Source organism: Heloderma suspectum, chromosome 2 (assembly GCF_057233095.1).
Source record: "Heloderma suspectum isolate Gila_16-S chromosome 2, 16-S_ref, whole genome shotgun sequence".
Taxonomy (NCBI): Eukaryota; Metazoa; Chordata; class Lepidosauria; order Squamata; family Helodermatidae; genus Heloderma; species Heloderma suspectum.
Genome location: NC_139459.1, coordinates 202013145 through 202026848, shown reverse-complemented (window position 1 = coordinate 202026848; position 13704 = coordinate 202013145). Strand labels below are relative to the sequence as shown.

The following is a 13704-nucleotide window of genomic DNA, read 5'->3' as shown; positions in this document are numbered from 1 at the left end:
GCGTTTAGCCTGTTGCTGTCGAGGTTGCTCGCTTGCGGGCCGTCGAACTTCCCGAGCGGCTCCCGCGCTACATGACTCTTGCTCCGTTGTTTAAAAGACTGGAGATGAGGATAAGATAATGGCCGGGCTTGTGTTCCGCTTGAGCTCCCTCTGTAAAAAAGGAGAAGTCGCAAGAAGAGGAGCGAGATCAATGAAACGTATGGAAGATTCAGATACGGGGGAGAAGGAGGGGGGAAAGGAAGCGCGTGCAAAGGGAGTCCGTTGTGATCCTGCCTTTGAAACGGAAGCAGAAAGCCCCGTTTTAGATGCGGGATTTTAGGGTGGTGTAGAGGTGCTCGTTGGGGCGGGCGGGTTAGGAGCAAAGCAGGGGCTATTTTTTTTTTTCTTTAAAAAGAGAAGGAAGTTGGGTATGTTTAAAATTTCTGACAAGACATCATCCTTCCATGAGAGGTTATTTTTAGAATAGGGAAACTTCTGGTTTAAAAATACATCCCCTCCCAGTGTGAATTCTATTCTATTAGTATCTCTTGTAACTTTTAAAAACAACATGTTACTTGGATCTTTGGACTTGACCACCACACATTTCATATAATAAGTTGATTTGCAACCCACTTTAAAATACCTTGGCTTAACATAGTTTAAAAATCTATTAAGTGTGTAAATTAATAGATAGTCAGATGGGGAAGGAAGTAAAACGGGGATCCATGAAAACAAGAAGGGATCCTCATGATTTCATATTGTCTTTAAAGGGATAAAGATCCCCCCAAACCACCATCCAATCACAGAGCACATCTGCCTCCACGGACTGAGCCAGAAAAATCATGGATCTGCCACTTGTGTGCACAGCCACGGCACAAAAACAGGGATCTAAGGCAGAGATCCTCAGGGATCCTCATGATTTGTACAAGAAAGTTACCACAAAACACCATTGTATCACAGAGCACATTTGCCTCCACAGACTGAACTAGAAAAATTGCAGATCCACCACTCAGGCACAGGCACAGCACAAAAACATGGATAGGAATTTTATATGGGATCCATATGAAACCATGGTCAAATCATAGATCACATGGGTGCCCATTTAATGAACCAAATTACTGATCCTGAACTTGACCATTCCACTACAGTACAAAAGCATTGATTCAAGGCATGCATCCTCAGACCTGAACCTTAAAAATCATGGATCCTGTAATCATTTTTTTTAAACCCTGGGTTTTTAGGAATGAGTGCATGCTGCCTTAGCTCCTGCTGTGAGTGAGAGCAGCTAAATAATCCAGGAATGTTTTGCCCTTGGGTTGTTTGTCATGATGTACAAACAAGGAAATCTGGCTTTTCTCTTCCAGAACAAGCCTGAGAAATAACCCCAGACCAAACCAGGGCTTATTTCTCTGGTATGATTGTGAATAGACAAACCAGAGTTCTTGGTTTTATGTCACAACAAACTTGCAAAACCACAGAATGCATAAAATATAAAATGATTTTATGCCATGGTGGTTCTGTGGAGCATGATTGTTATGGATTCATGCTTTTGCATCATTCTTGCTCCTTGAAGTACAGTAACAATTATTTAATACTTTGCTCTGTGGCCATGGATGTGATGTAATGGTGCATTTGTGGGGGCACTATATTAAAGTCCAGAGGACCCATAAGGTACTGCATCTTGAATCCATTTTTTTTCTTGCCATCCCGGATATGAGAAATATAGGATCCATGCCACTGACATGGATTTGCTTCATGATTCAGCTTTGATTTTGGATTCACTACATGAAAAATCCAGATGATCCATCAGGATCCATGCCTCGCATAAATGGTTCACACCATTTGAGGTAAAGCAGCAAATCTGGGATTCTTAGTGTGCATCCTTGGACAAAGATGAGTTCTGTACTTTGATGGCGGCAGCGGGGGGGGGGCAATGTAAAAATTCAGAAGATCCACATTGAATTGTGCATCTTATTCATGGTTTTATAACATAAAGGTGCCATGAATCCCAAAACTATGTTTTTTGTCACTCATTCCATGGGAATAGATGAGTTCTGTGATATGATGGTGTTTAGGGGGCCTTTTCCTGTAAAAATCATGAGGATCCCTGCCTCGGATCCATGTTTTTGTCCTGTAGCTGTGTCCGTGAGCAGTGGATCTCTGATTTTTCTGGTTCAGTCAGTGGAGGCAGATGTGCTCTGTGATTTGATTGTGGTTTGGGGGATTTGCTCTGTAAAAATCATATGAAATCAAGAAGATTCTGGCCTCGGATCCATGTTTTTGCACCATGGCAGTGCCCATGAGTGGCTGATCTGTGATTTTGATGGTCCAGTCTGTAGAGGAAGATGTAGTCTGTGATTAGACTGTGGTTTGGAGGATTTTCCCTGTAAGAATCATGAGGGTCCCTGCCTCTAATCCATGTTTTTGTGCTGTGGCGGTGCCAACAAGTGGCAGAGCTGTGATTTTCATGGTTCAGTCAGTGGAGGCAGATGTGTTCTCTGATATGATGGTGTTTGCAGGTATTTTTCTTGTAAAACTCATGAGGATCCCAGCCTCAGATCCATTTTTTTGTACCGTGGCTATGCTCACAAGTGGCAGGTCCCTGACTTTTCTGGTTCAGTCCAGGGAGGCAGATGTGCTCTGTGATTGGATGGTGGTTTGGGGGATTTGCTCTGTAAAAATTATATGAAATCAAGAGGATCCCTGCCTCAGATGCCTGTTTTTGCATCATGGCTGCACCCATGAGCAGCGAATCCATGATTTTGCTGGTTCAGTCCATGGAAGCAGATGTGCTCTGTGATTGGATGGTGGCTTTGTTGGTCTCCCCTTTAAAAACCATATGAAATGAAATCATGAGGATCCCTTCTTGATTACATGGATCCTCATTTTACCCAGTCCCCTCAGATGGTGTGAATTCTAGTATCTGCTGTATTTGCATATTAATAAAAAAGGTGAGCTATCAATTTAAAAGTACGCACCACCATGCTGGCAGCTGACATGTCCCCAAAGCAGTAGTGCCTCTGACCTCTGACAGCGGCTTGTTGAACGTACCTGGTTCAGCATCTAACCATTCGGGCACACAGTGCAACCCTATGCACGTCTACTTAGAAATAAGCCCAATGTCACTCCCTCCCTGTCAAGTGCTTATAAGTATAAGCTTGCAGCTTAAAACTGAGAGGCTTGGGCTCAGTTGTAGGTTTATAGATGGTTGTGGAGGTTATGAGATAAGGGGGCCCTCCCTGACATCTGTTGGAGGCTTCACATGTTCTTTATTGATAAAGAGCAGAGATGCAGGCGAAGAGTTCCTTATGCTAAGTGGAAAATGTAAATGCAAAGGCTAGGACACCGGGAAGGCTGCAATACTAGGCACACTTCTTCAGGAGTTAAGATTCACTGAACTCCCATCAGCTTTACTTCTGAATAAACGTGGAAAGGACTGAGCTGTCAGTCACCAGTGTGCTTTCCTCCAGTGACCAAGAGCCCCATGCCAAGGCCTCCCTTCCTCACAGCCAATTCATACAAGGGCCTTAAATTAGCACAGGGACCCAGTTCGGGGAATATTGGACTACAGCCGTGCAATGCAGATGAGTAAACTACCGCCAGCATGACTCCTGTTGAGCCACTGAACAACCACTAACGGGGCAACACACTTGCAAATTAGTAGTAGTGCTGTTTCCATGCAATGGAGGAGACCGCCGTACTGCATGGCATACCAGACATGGGAAGCTCCCTTATACAGAGTCGGACCATTGGTCCATCCAGCTCAGTGCTGTCTACACCAGGTAAAAACCTCTGGGCCAGGTTCTTCTCTGAACTGATGTATGCATGTGTGCATCAGCTTGCTGCGAAGTTATTTCATGACCGGGGAGACACTCCTTGCAAGGGTCTTTTGCTTGGTTCAACACGGCTAGGTTTTGTCTCACCTGATTTTCCTATGCGCGCTCTGATAAAGTTGCTATATCATCAGCTCAACGTAAGTGCATAAATATGAAATGTAGCCTGTGATGGGCTGTAGCGTTACTATCCAAGCCTAAATCTAAGCCAAAACAAACAAGGCGATGGGTTGGAGAGAAAAGGGATTTAGTTTAAGTAGCTTAAAAAGAGTGACTTTAAACAGAAAAACTTTGAGAACTCCACTACCTGCTTCTTCAATAACATGCCGCAGAACAGATCCAGTTCGCCCAAACATTGGACCCAGCCATGCCTGTTTGAAGTCACCTGCGCTCAGCCTTCACCCACAGTAGGTATTTACTACTGAACTATTCAGTGCTATTGAGACAATGGTTCTGTCCAACACAGTATGGCAAGAAGCTTCCATTGAAGAAGGGTACTACATGCTTTGAAACCAAGGTGTTAGCTATCAGTGAAAATGTTAGTCAAGGCCCTTGTTGTATCCGACATGGTATTAAGCAAATACTTTACTAATCTCAAAGAATATCTTTCCTTTGCAAATTATCAATGTGCTGTCCATATTTTTTTTCACCCTTTTTGAAGGGGGGGGGGGGAGATTCCATTTTGAAATTCCAGCAACATAACAGGCAGCTTATTCAGCAGCACGCTCTACTGGCCATTTTGTAGAAGTACAACCAAAGCCATCAATAAGAACAAAGCGAAACAAAGGACTAAAGGTTTGTCCATTAACTTCTATGTGCTCCATCTTGTGGTATTTTAGAACAAGTTCTTGCTTTCAGTACTCTAAACATACTTGCTAACCACATGCAAGAAATGGCCTATAAGTGGAAGGATCCTAAGAGAATGTGGTCTAGGTATGAGGGCTACCAAGCAAAGCATCAGTTATGTTCCAGCTCTGAGTATATGCAGAATGTAACTCATGGTAAACTAGTGATCAGAGGGTCTCATGCATTAGGTGAAGATACACAGTTTCTCATGCTTTGACAAGGGTATCTGCATATTTTAAGTACAACGGGGTAAATCAAAATGGACCAAAGTATTGATCACTTTCAGCAGGGACATCTACACTTATACCCTGGAGGTGGAAGGTTGCTACTGTGCAGAGTCCAGTTTATACTACAGGAGTGGGCAACTTACGGCTCTCCAGTTATTGTTCAACTCCAACTCTTATCTGTCCCTGCTAGCATGGCAATGGTGAAGGATGGTGGGAGTTGTAGTCCAACACCTGGAAAGCCATAGATTGCCCACCTGTTACAGGCTTAAGAGTGTACATTAAGGGTTCATGAACTCTTTCTCCAATGGCCTTCCTGGTCAGGCTTCTCCCACCCTAAACAGGGAAAATGTGCTTATGATGCAGCATTGCCTAAAAGCCTGGGTTCCAAGATCTGGGAGTTGGCTATTTCATTCAGTCTCTTCACCATTACCCCTGCAAAAGGCTTATACTCCTTACCAGGAACAAGTGAGCAATCATCATCCAATCTGAAATTCACCTTTTGATTTCCAATACACCTCTGGAACTTTACAAGTATCTGATTTACAAACCCACAGAACATACCTTTTGAATGAAGATTTGGATGCATTAAGCAAACGCCATTAACTCTTTCAATATTGATCATGTCATGTTATTTTTTCCAGGCGACTTTCCTAGAGTGCAAATTTCCATAGCGCTAGTGTGTAGAAATTTTCCATGCTCATCCTGCAGCAGACCTCATTCCAGAAGGTAGCCATAGGTATTGCAACTATGACTGAAATCCTATGAAGACTTATTTGGAAGAAAAAACCCACTGAAATAAGTGTGACTGCCATGTAAATACGAGTATATTGGACTACAAAGATTATACTCGAATGTATTTGAAGAGAATTTGGTATCAAGTAGTTCTGTGCCCTATCCATGTCCGCTCACTTCACTTGCTACTAGATCAGGCCTGTGCTGCTTGCTAACTTATTTATTAGGGTTTCAAAACAACTTCCTAAATTCAATTTGTCTAGCTATGCCTTTCAGGGCTGGTTGTTCTTTGTGTGGGGCTGGCTCAAGATTTTAAAGGTTTTAAAGGGTTGCTAATTCATCTAAAATATGGAGCTCTAGCTGCCCTACAGGATTGGTAAGAGAATCCGGAGACCTAAGCCTTGCCTACTAGACAATTTACAGGGCACCTCTTGAATTGAAATGCCCCAGGTGGCCACCTGATCTGATATGGGTGGGCTGGCCCTGCTTTGGTGCTACCCCTTTCTCCTTGCAAAATGACATTTATACTTGTCATAGTCACCTCAAGCTTCTATTCAGAACCATTCAGGCCCCTTCTCAAATCACAATAAGGCAGCAAGTTCATCTAATACACTGATTTTTTTGTTTACTTACATTAAATACATCGGTAAATCAGCAGTTGAATTCTGTTACCATGATTGTTATTTTAAATGCAATGTAAGAGCTTTCTCAAAAGCAAAAAAAAAACCTGATCAGAATAGAAGAGTAGGCAAAAGAAAAAGGGTGTTTTTTTGTTGCTTTAAGAAAAAGCTGCAGTGTCCTCACTTGGTCCAGGCACTAGCCAGGATGCAGTAAAAAAAAAAAAAAAGTTTGTGGGCAATAACTGAAAGCAGTTACAGGTTTTTTGGTATTTAAATACACAATCTGTTTTTGCTTTGCCATGAGCCAAGAGCAATACAGCACCGTAGCTTTGTTGGAAGGGGTAAAGGCATCACAGGTCCTCCTAGATGGCTACAAATACCACATTATATGCACATAACAAAAACACAGAACTGTCAATGAACGTTTTACCGTGAATGTAACTGAAGGCGCAAGACTCCATTTCAAGATTCTCCCTCACGCAGAGCTCTACCCTGACACGAAATGGAATTTCAGAGTTTGGAATAAATATGAGAAAAATGCTGGGGCGCCCCTAATGTAAATAAGACTATCATCACTAACATCATCGGAAGTTGCATGCAGAATGACAGAGAGGAGTCTGATTACATCTCAAGAGCCAACTCTGTACTTTTGCCAGTTGGATGAGGCAAGATGTTACCGCATGTATCACTTAAATCAATTTAGCTTTGCAATATTCTTGCTAGAGCCTTGAGAAGACAGGTCAGTTTGGCTACTTCCTTCGTTGCTTCTAGTTTAGTAGAGCCACCACCAGACAGTCATTTACCACATGCTGACAGCAGTGGAGGATTTAACAGTTTCAAAGTATGGCGAAGGGTGGCTTAGAACGAAGTTTTAACTTAAGTCCTAGATGCACACACTGGGTGGACATCAGTATTTAAGTTGCACTGGTGAACAGGTAGGTAAATGCCTTTATAGAATACAGGTGCAAGTATGTGCAAAATTAGAGTGTTTAAAATTGTGCCTGGAGAAATAATGGGAAAGGGTGTGTGCATATGTGTTTAAGCATGAACCATCCAGCTCTGCCACAGCAGCAATCGTGTGAGAAGCCTGCATGATGTAGACATCAGAATACACTCAAGAGATGCTCCTACTGGTTGTCAGCTGTCTTGAAGCCAGATCAAGACAGCACTGGGGAACTGTTCCACTTTAGAAGCTGTACTCATGTTTGAGGCTTTAAGAAAGTAAGAGTGCTGGGGGGGGGGGGGGAGTTGGAAGAATGTGCAATTGACCCTGGGAGGGTTTCTGTTGGGAAAGGAGTCATTCCTTACAAAGAGATTGGATGGTTACTAGCTGATCAAAGAGTAAGATGCGGGTGAGAGATGGTAGCATGCTTACTCTTACAGATCAGCACTATCTACAGCTAAATTTTAAAAGCTATTACTTTGTTTAGCTAATAGCAGGGAAGTAAAAACCCCATAACCACCCACCCATTTATTATTTTTTTTATACACATCTGTGCTGTGCTATTTACAGAGTAAACTGAACACAAAAGGGCTGAGTATGTTTAATTCAAACAGTTCTCAAGTTCAGACACCCCTTGGGGATCTGAGGGGTGAAGACAGACAGGACTGCTCCACTGCTCCAGACTTGCCATCTCTCAACAATGTCACATAGGGTAAGACCAAGTTGTACACAAGGAGATTTCACAAAGATGTAGGAAAAAGTCACAAGGCAAGCTGGGTGCGCCCTGGCAAGGAACAGTGTATAGAATGTACAGTACTGGTCCTCCTCCTAGCATCTCTCCTCCCATCTAGAATGTTGTCTTCTCATTCTTGCACTCCTCTCTCTATAGCCAAAAGCCTTTGTCTGTAGCAATACTTAGGAAGAGGCTTTTCCCAAGTTCTGCTGAGAATGCAAGGGCCTTTCTCCTTTTGGCAACTTAGAACAACACTACGAAACAGACAATGTTGTGCATACTATAGGTTATTGCCAAGCACAGGCTGGGCAGATAACACCTATTAAAAGGGAACCCTGACAGGCTCCCCAATTGTAGGCCAAGAGAACAAAGAGCGCTTGGTCTCCCTTGCTCATACTTGCTTCAGATAGTTGGTTGAGCAGAAAACAGAATATACCTGATGGGACTCTGATACCTGAAGTGCAACCTGCAGGCGATCACCTGAATGTTAATGTAACAGGAAGAGAGACACAGTAGCCTTTTGACTTGGAACGTTAGTCACGCCAGTCAATATCGACACTCCTCAAATGAGTCTCCCTCCCTCTACTACTGTCCTGGCCAACACAACTTCTAAGGCATCAATCAAGTACTATCCCAGGGTCTGGGAAAACTGTTTCTTCTATATTCATAAACACATGATTCTTGTATTCATGCCACTGAAACCTAAGGTCACAATTCATGTCATGGCAACCAAACCACTAGCAAGAGTTGAGATACAATCCCCTTCTCCAACCCAGCCAGAAAAGGCTGCCCTGGAAAAAGATAATGAAGGACACTGCAGCTTTTCTGAACACTGAAAACAAATGAAATAAAAAATGAACTTCAAAGGATCCCCGCAAAAAAAAAAAAAAAATCTGCATTTTCTGAGGAAATCCATTAATCTTGCTCTTAAAAATAAATCTACAAGAATTAAGTTTCCCCTCACTTCTGACCCACCCCCACAGCATTCAACAAAATAAAGGGAGGTGGAAGTGGAGAAGGTGGATGTTACAGGACCAAGAACACAGATTTTATCAGAGCAAAGACAGTGTGTGTAGGGAAGGTGGAGGAGGGAAAGGAATATTATCTGGGAGAAAACAGAGCAGGGGAATCCAAGTAAGTAGGTCGCTATTTGCACCTATAATACAAAGTGAAGAAGAGTTTCTTTTTGGAAGTTAAGTCCCCAGTTGGTCTATCTCCATTTTCTTGGGGTGGTGGTAACAGATGCCTGGTGGTGGTTTCTGAAGCATTAGAAGTGCAGTTAAACGGAGCTCTCAGGAGAAGGAAGGGGGCGGCTTCCAAGTGTGCCGATGCTGTTACTGGAGGTGAGGTGTGGTTGAGTGGGGGTGGGAATGGAGGTTATATCTTATCTCACTGGCTGCTTTAATGCCACTGTTTAGTTGCTACAACACTGGCTCTTGTTCTGCTGGGACTGCTCATGAAGGTCCACACCTCGATTCCGACCCACGGCACCGCCTGTGTTCTGGGGCTCACTCTTTGGCAGCTTCTTCGCTAAAGGAGGAAAGATACGTTAGGGAGGAGAATAGTTGTTTCCTCATTTAATTTCAAAGGAGCCTTAACCAACAACAGCAAACGTTCAGTATAATGAGGGGATCTGGAGCACTCAAAGAGCTGGAACTGTGAGGTTGTGCTACTCCCTTGCTGCTCGCCTTCTGGTGGCGAGCTAAAAAAATATTTCCAGGGGCATTTGGGCTCCAGTCTGTTCCGCTGAACTGGGATTGTTCTTCTGCAGCTGGCTTGAATTTATCTATTGCAGTCTGCTTTTATTTACTGTACACAGTTTTAAATATATATGTTTTGTTGTAAACTTATTTTATTAAACCATTTATATATCACCCTTTGGCCCTTAAAGGAGCTCCACAGTGGTCTACAGCACAAAGCAATTAAAACCAGAACACCAAGACAAGCCGATAAAGGCACCCAAAGTGCACTGGAACAAAATGGCACGACACAAACATCTTAATTAAAATACTTCGAGGCAGTTTATGCAAGACCATATTCAATGTAAACAATCGTAAACATTCCTGAGTATGCATTCTCATGGACAAACATAAGCATGCTAACTAGGCAATGATACAACGGAAAACCAGAAAGAGCTGCGTTAGTCCATGAGACACACACACCCAGACTCCACAAGGGCAGCCTTTATTGGGACCAACCAAAATGGTGGATTGTAACTGTCCAAGTATTGACACAACTGACAATCCCAACGGAAGTGGTGGCATCCACTGCTTGCATAAACAAAAAACAATGAATTCCTCCCCTTTTCCTTCATCTACTGCAGGGGTGCTGAATGTCTTTCAGCCCAGGGGATGAATTCAATTTCGGGGAAGCGCTTGGGGACCGCATTCCAGGGGTGAGCAGGAGCAAAAGCAAAATGGGGCAAGGCCAAAGGGGGGCATGGTGTTACAGTAGTTCTAGTCTTTCCTGGATGGTTTCGGAAGGTTTTCGGATATTTGGCAAATCAGGCCCATACTGGGAGGCAGCAGCATGACAACAAACTTTCCAATAGGGTGGAGTGGGGGGAGAGAAGAGAAAGTAGCAGCATCTTCAGGACACAACCAAGCCATGGTTCCTTACAATCCCTTCATACTATAGCTAAGGCCTGATGTCCACTCCATCTCCAAGTAGTCCTTTTCAGAGTTTCCATCCAGTCAATATATCAGCACAGAATGCCTCAGGTGGACCTTGGCACCTGTGGACCTTTCCCACAAAGGCCCAGTATATGAAAGCTGCACTTAATGTCTGAAAAGGTCTTGTCAAGAAAAGCCTGGAAGCCCCTATCTGTTGTGCAAGATGAGGTCTAATGAAATATTTATAAATAGTTTCTCATTCTCTTCATCCACCATTTGCATCAACTAGAACAGGTTAGAAGGGGAATCTACCCCAATATTAGCTCTAACTACTGGTTGCTTGGCAGTAACTCTAGACAGAAAGCTGCAGAACTCAGTGTCCACAGTGATATGAAACCAAACCACATGAACTTTTACAGAGGCAGTGTCCTAATAACAAATGCACTGAAGTGTCAAAGTTACCTATCGCCAGGAAGAGATCATTAACATTCATTGCTGTCTTGGCAGACGTCTCCATAAACAATAGACTGTTGTCATCTGCATAAGCCTGCGCCTCCTGTAAGACAATAAGAGATAAAATAGTGGCCAGATTGAAGACAAGATTGCACATTCTAGATTAGACAGAATAAACTGGGCAGACAGACTTTTTCAATTTTCAAGTTCAAAATACAATTAAGTACCCTCAGACTGGAGTATCTTGGAGAAATAATAAAAAGGTGGGCCTGGGAAATTGGTAGCTCATTGCACTTCATAGCAGCAATCTGCCAGGGTTAAAACAGGTTACCTAGAAACAGAAGGCAACTCTAGATAGACCATACTACCTCTGTCATGTAAACAGTTATAAGGAGGTGTCACAACAAACACAAGACTCCAAAGCTGCAGTTCTGAAAACCCTAGCAAAGAGCAAATGGTAAATGATCCATCGTGGCTACCTTAGATTCACAATTCTATGTTCAGAAAGAATAGGAAACAGTTCTATTAATGCTACCACACTGAGGCTTGAATATGGTAGTTTAAAGATTGATCTACAACCTGGAAGGCAACCTGTGGCCCTCCAGATGTTTTGGCCGACAACTCCCATGATCCCTCACCAATGGCTATGCTAGCAAGGGCTGATGGGAATCGTAGGCCAAAACATCCAGAGGGCCATAAGTTGCCAAACCCTGATCTACAAAAACCAAAGCAACCAGTCTTCCTTTAAGAGAGAAGACTCTAGGAAATCAAATTCTTAATCAAAGACTTCTTAAGAGGATTTGACTATCTAAATCTGTCCTAATTTTAAAAAATTCCCAATAATGACCTGGTTTGCACATGATGCTGAATCTTGGGTTAATTAACCCACGATTTGCTGGGCAGGAGAGGGAGGGAGTTGCCTCCAGCACACCTCTCACTTTCTATAAACAACCTACGATCGTCCCATTCATAGATTGTGAGTGTGACATCTGAACCCAAACAACTCTGGGTTGTTTAGCAGCTAAACAAAGGCAGGTTGATTACCTGTAACTGTAGTTCTTCAAGTCAGCATCTGTGCATTCACAAATAGTTAACCCCTAAACAACCCAGAATGTCTGGGCTCGGACGTCACGCTCACAACCATTGAATGGGGTGATTCTAGGTTCTTTACAGAAAAGGGAAATGAGGAGTGCATTTGAGGCAGCTTGCTTACTCTCACTCGTACCTGGCAAATTGTGGGTTAATTACCCCATGATTCAGCATTATGTGTGAAGTGGGACTTTAACTCCATTAATGAAGACTACATGCAGCCTCTATGTTATCCCTGTGCAAATTATAACACTGTGCACTGTGTCTGTTTCCCAACTTTATATACCTTCTATATCATGCGGAATCTGGATTAGCCCCTTAAGATGTGGCAAAAAAATTTGAAGCTATATTGTCAATGATGTGATGCTTGTAGCAGTTTTAAGAAGGCACTGCAACTGTGCCATAAATATTTTTAAAAGATCCTGTTGGGAGGGAAAAGAGTGCAGTCACTACTGGAGTCCATGGGCTGATTCAGAAATTCTTCTGTGCATAACAGTTTTCGTGAAGGGAACAGCGTATGACCTTGTACTCCCGTATTTATCACTCCCACTTCCTAGTGGCAATATATATCTAAGCAAAGCAACTGGAAACGTGTGCCACCACACTCACGTGAATTGGTGCTTGTGACTGTGGACACAGCCTGTCAGATGTTAGCACTTCCACACAGCTGCATCCACAAGATCCATTTAAGAGTTACAAAGCATATGAACTGGCCCCATGTCATCATCTTGAAGCGATCTTTTGGGAGTAGGAATTGTGTACTCTGCAGAGGTCGGTACCCTTCCCCTATTGCTCACGTGAGACCTTTGCTTTATCACTTACGAGCCCTCCTTCCCAAACTGTTCCATATTCCACAGATTCCCAAATACTGCATTTATATACATTGTGAATGTCCTGAATGGAATATATAGCTTCTTTGGGGCAGACTATCATGTCCTGGGTGTAATGGAGTTTCCTTCCAATCAGGAATTGCCTCTTACATTTAAGGTGTGGCAATGAGCGTAAGTCATGCTACTTGTCGTGCTATTACTCAAAGTGTGAGATAAAGGACAGCTTTAGTATGCCATGCTTATAACCTTTCCATTCTATTTTAGTTCACATTTGGCAACGCTTCACAGGTTCCCTTCTATAAAGCTTTGCAACATGTGAAATAAGAAAGAGTAGAAAGGTCATAAGTGTGCCATACATAGGCAGAAGAGTTCCTCAGCTACAAGGTCCCAAGCCACTGGAGGCCATCCATCAGTGGTAGAGGACATACTTCATCAGGGAGAAAGTCCCTGGGCAATCCCTGCCATCTCTAGTTAAAAGGATCAGGTGCCAGGGATGAAAATGACATCTGCAGGAGGACTTGGAGAGCTGGTGCCAGCCAGAATAGATAGTACTTGGGTGGACCAATGGCCTGCCTCAGTATTAGGCTAGTCCAACTGTGGTCAGCCCCATCTCACTACAGATGAACTGGCAAAGTGGTTTAAGCCAAGGAGTTCCAGTTGGCCAGATTAGGAAAGTCCTTGTGTATTACAGCTTTTTCTCACCTAATGAAAGAGGGGGAATAATCACTGTAAGTCTGGACATGTGTCTTAGCACGCTTCCAGACAAGGCTTTGATTGTGCAATCACACAGAATTTTACAGAGGGTCA

The 13704-nt window shown here is 43.2% G+C and overlaps 1 protein-coding gene across 2 annotated transcripts in view; it reads right to left on the bottom strand.

The window, feature by feature from the left end:
• Positions 1-1912: 1912 nt before the first annotated feature.
• Positions 1913-13704, bottom strand: part of RAB5B (RAB5B, member RAS oncogene family) — a 32068-nt gene continuing 20276 nt past the window's right edge. Inside the window, exons 5-7 of one of the 2 annotated variants that reach the window (XR_014788183.1) lie at positions 10988-11081; positions 8747-9443; positions 1913-6406 (exon numbers count right to left, since the gene is read on the bottom strand). Coding sequence is in view for 1 of the 2 variants with exons in the window: in XM_084837382.1 (XP_084693508.1) it covers positions 9328-9443; positions 10988-11081 (210 nt within the window). In the remaining variant the exon portion in view is untranslated. Of the gene's footprint in view, positions 9444-10987; positions 11082-13704 lie in introns of both variants that reach the window. The other variant, XM_084837382.1, reaches the window with a different exon arrangement.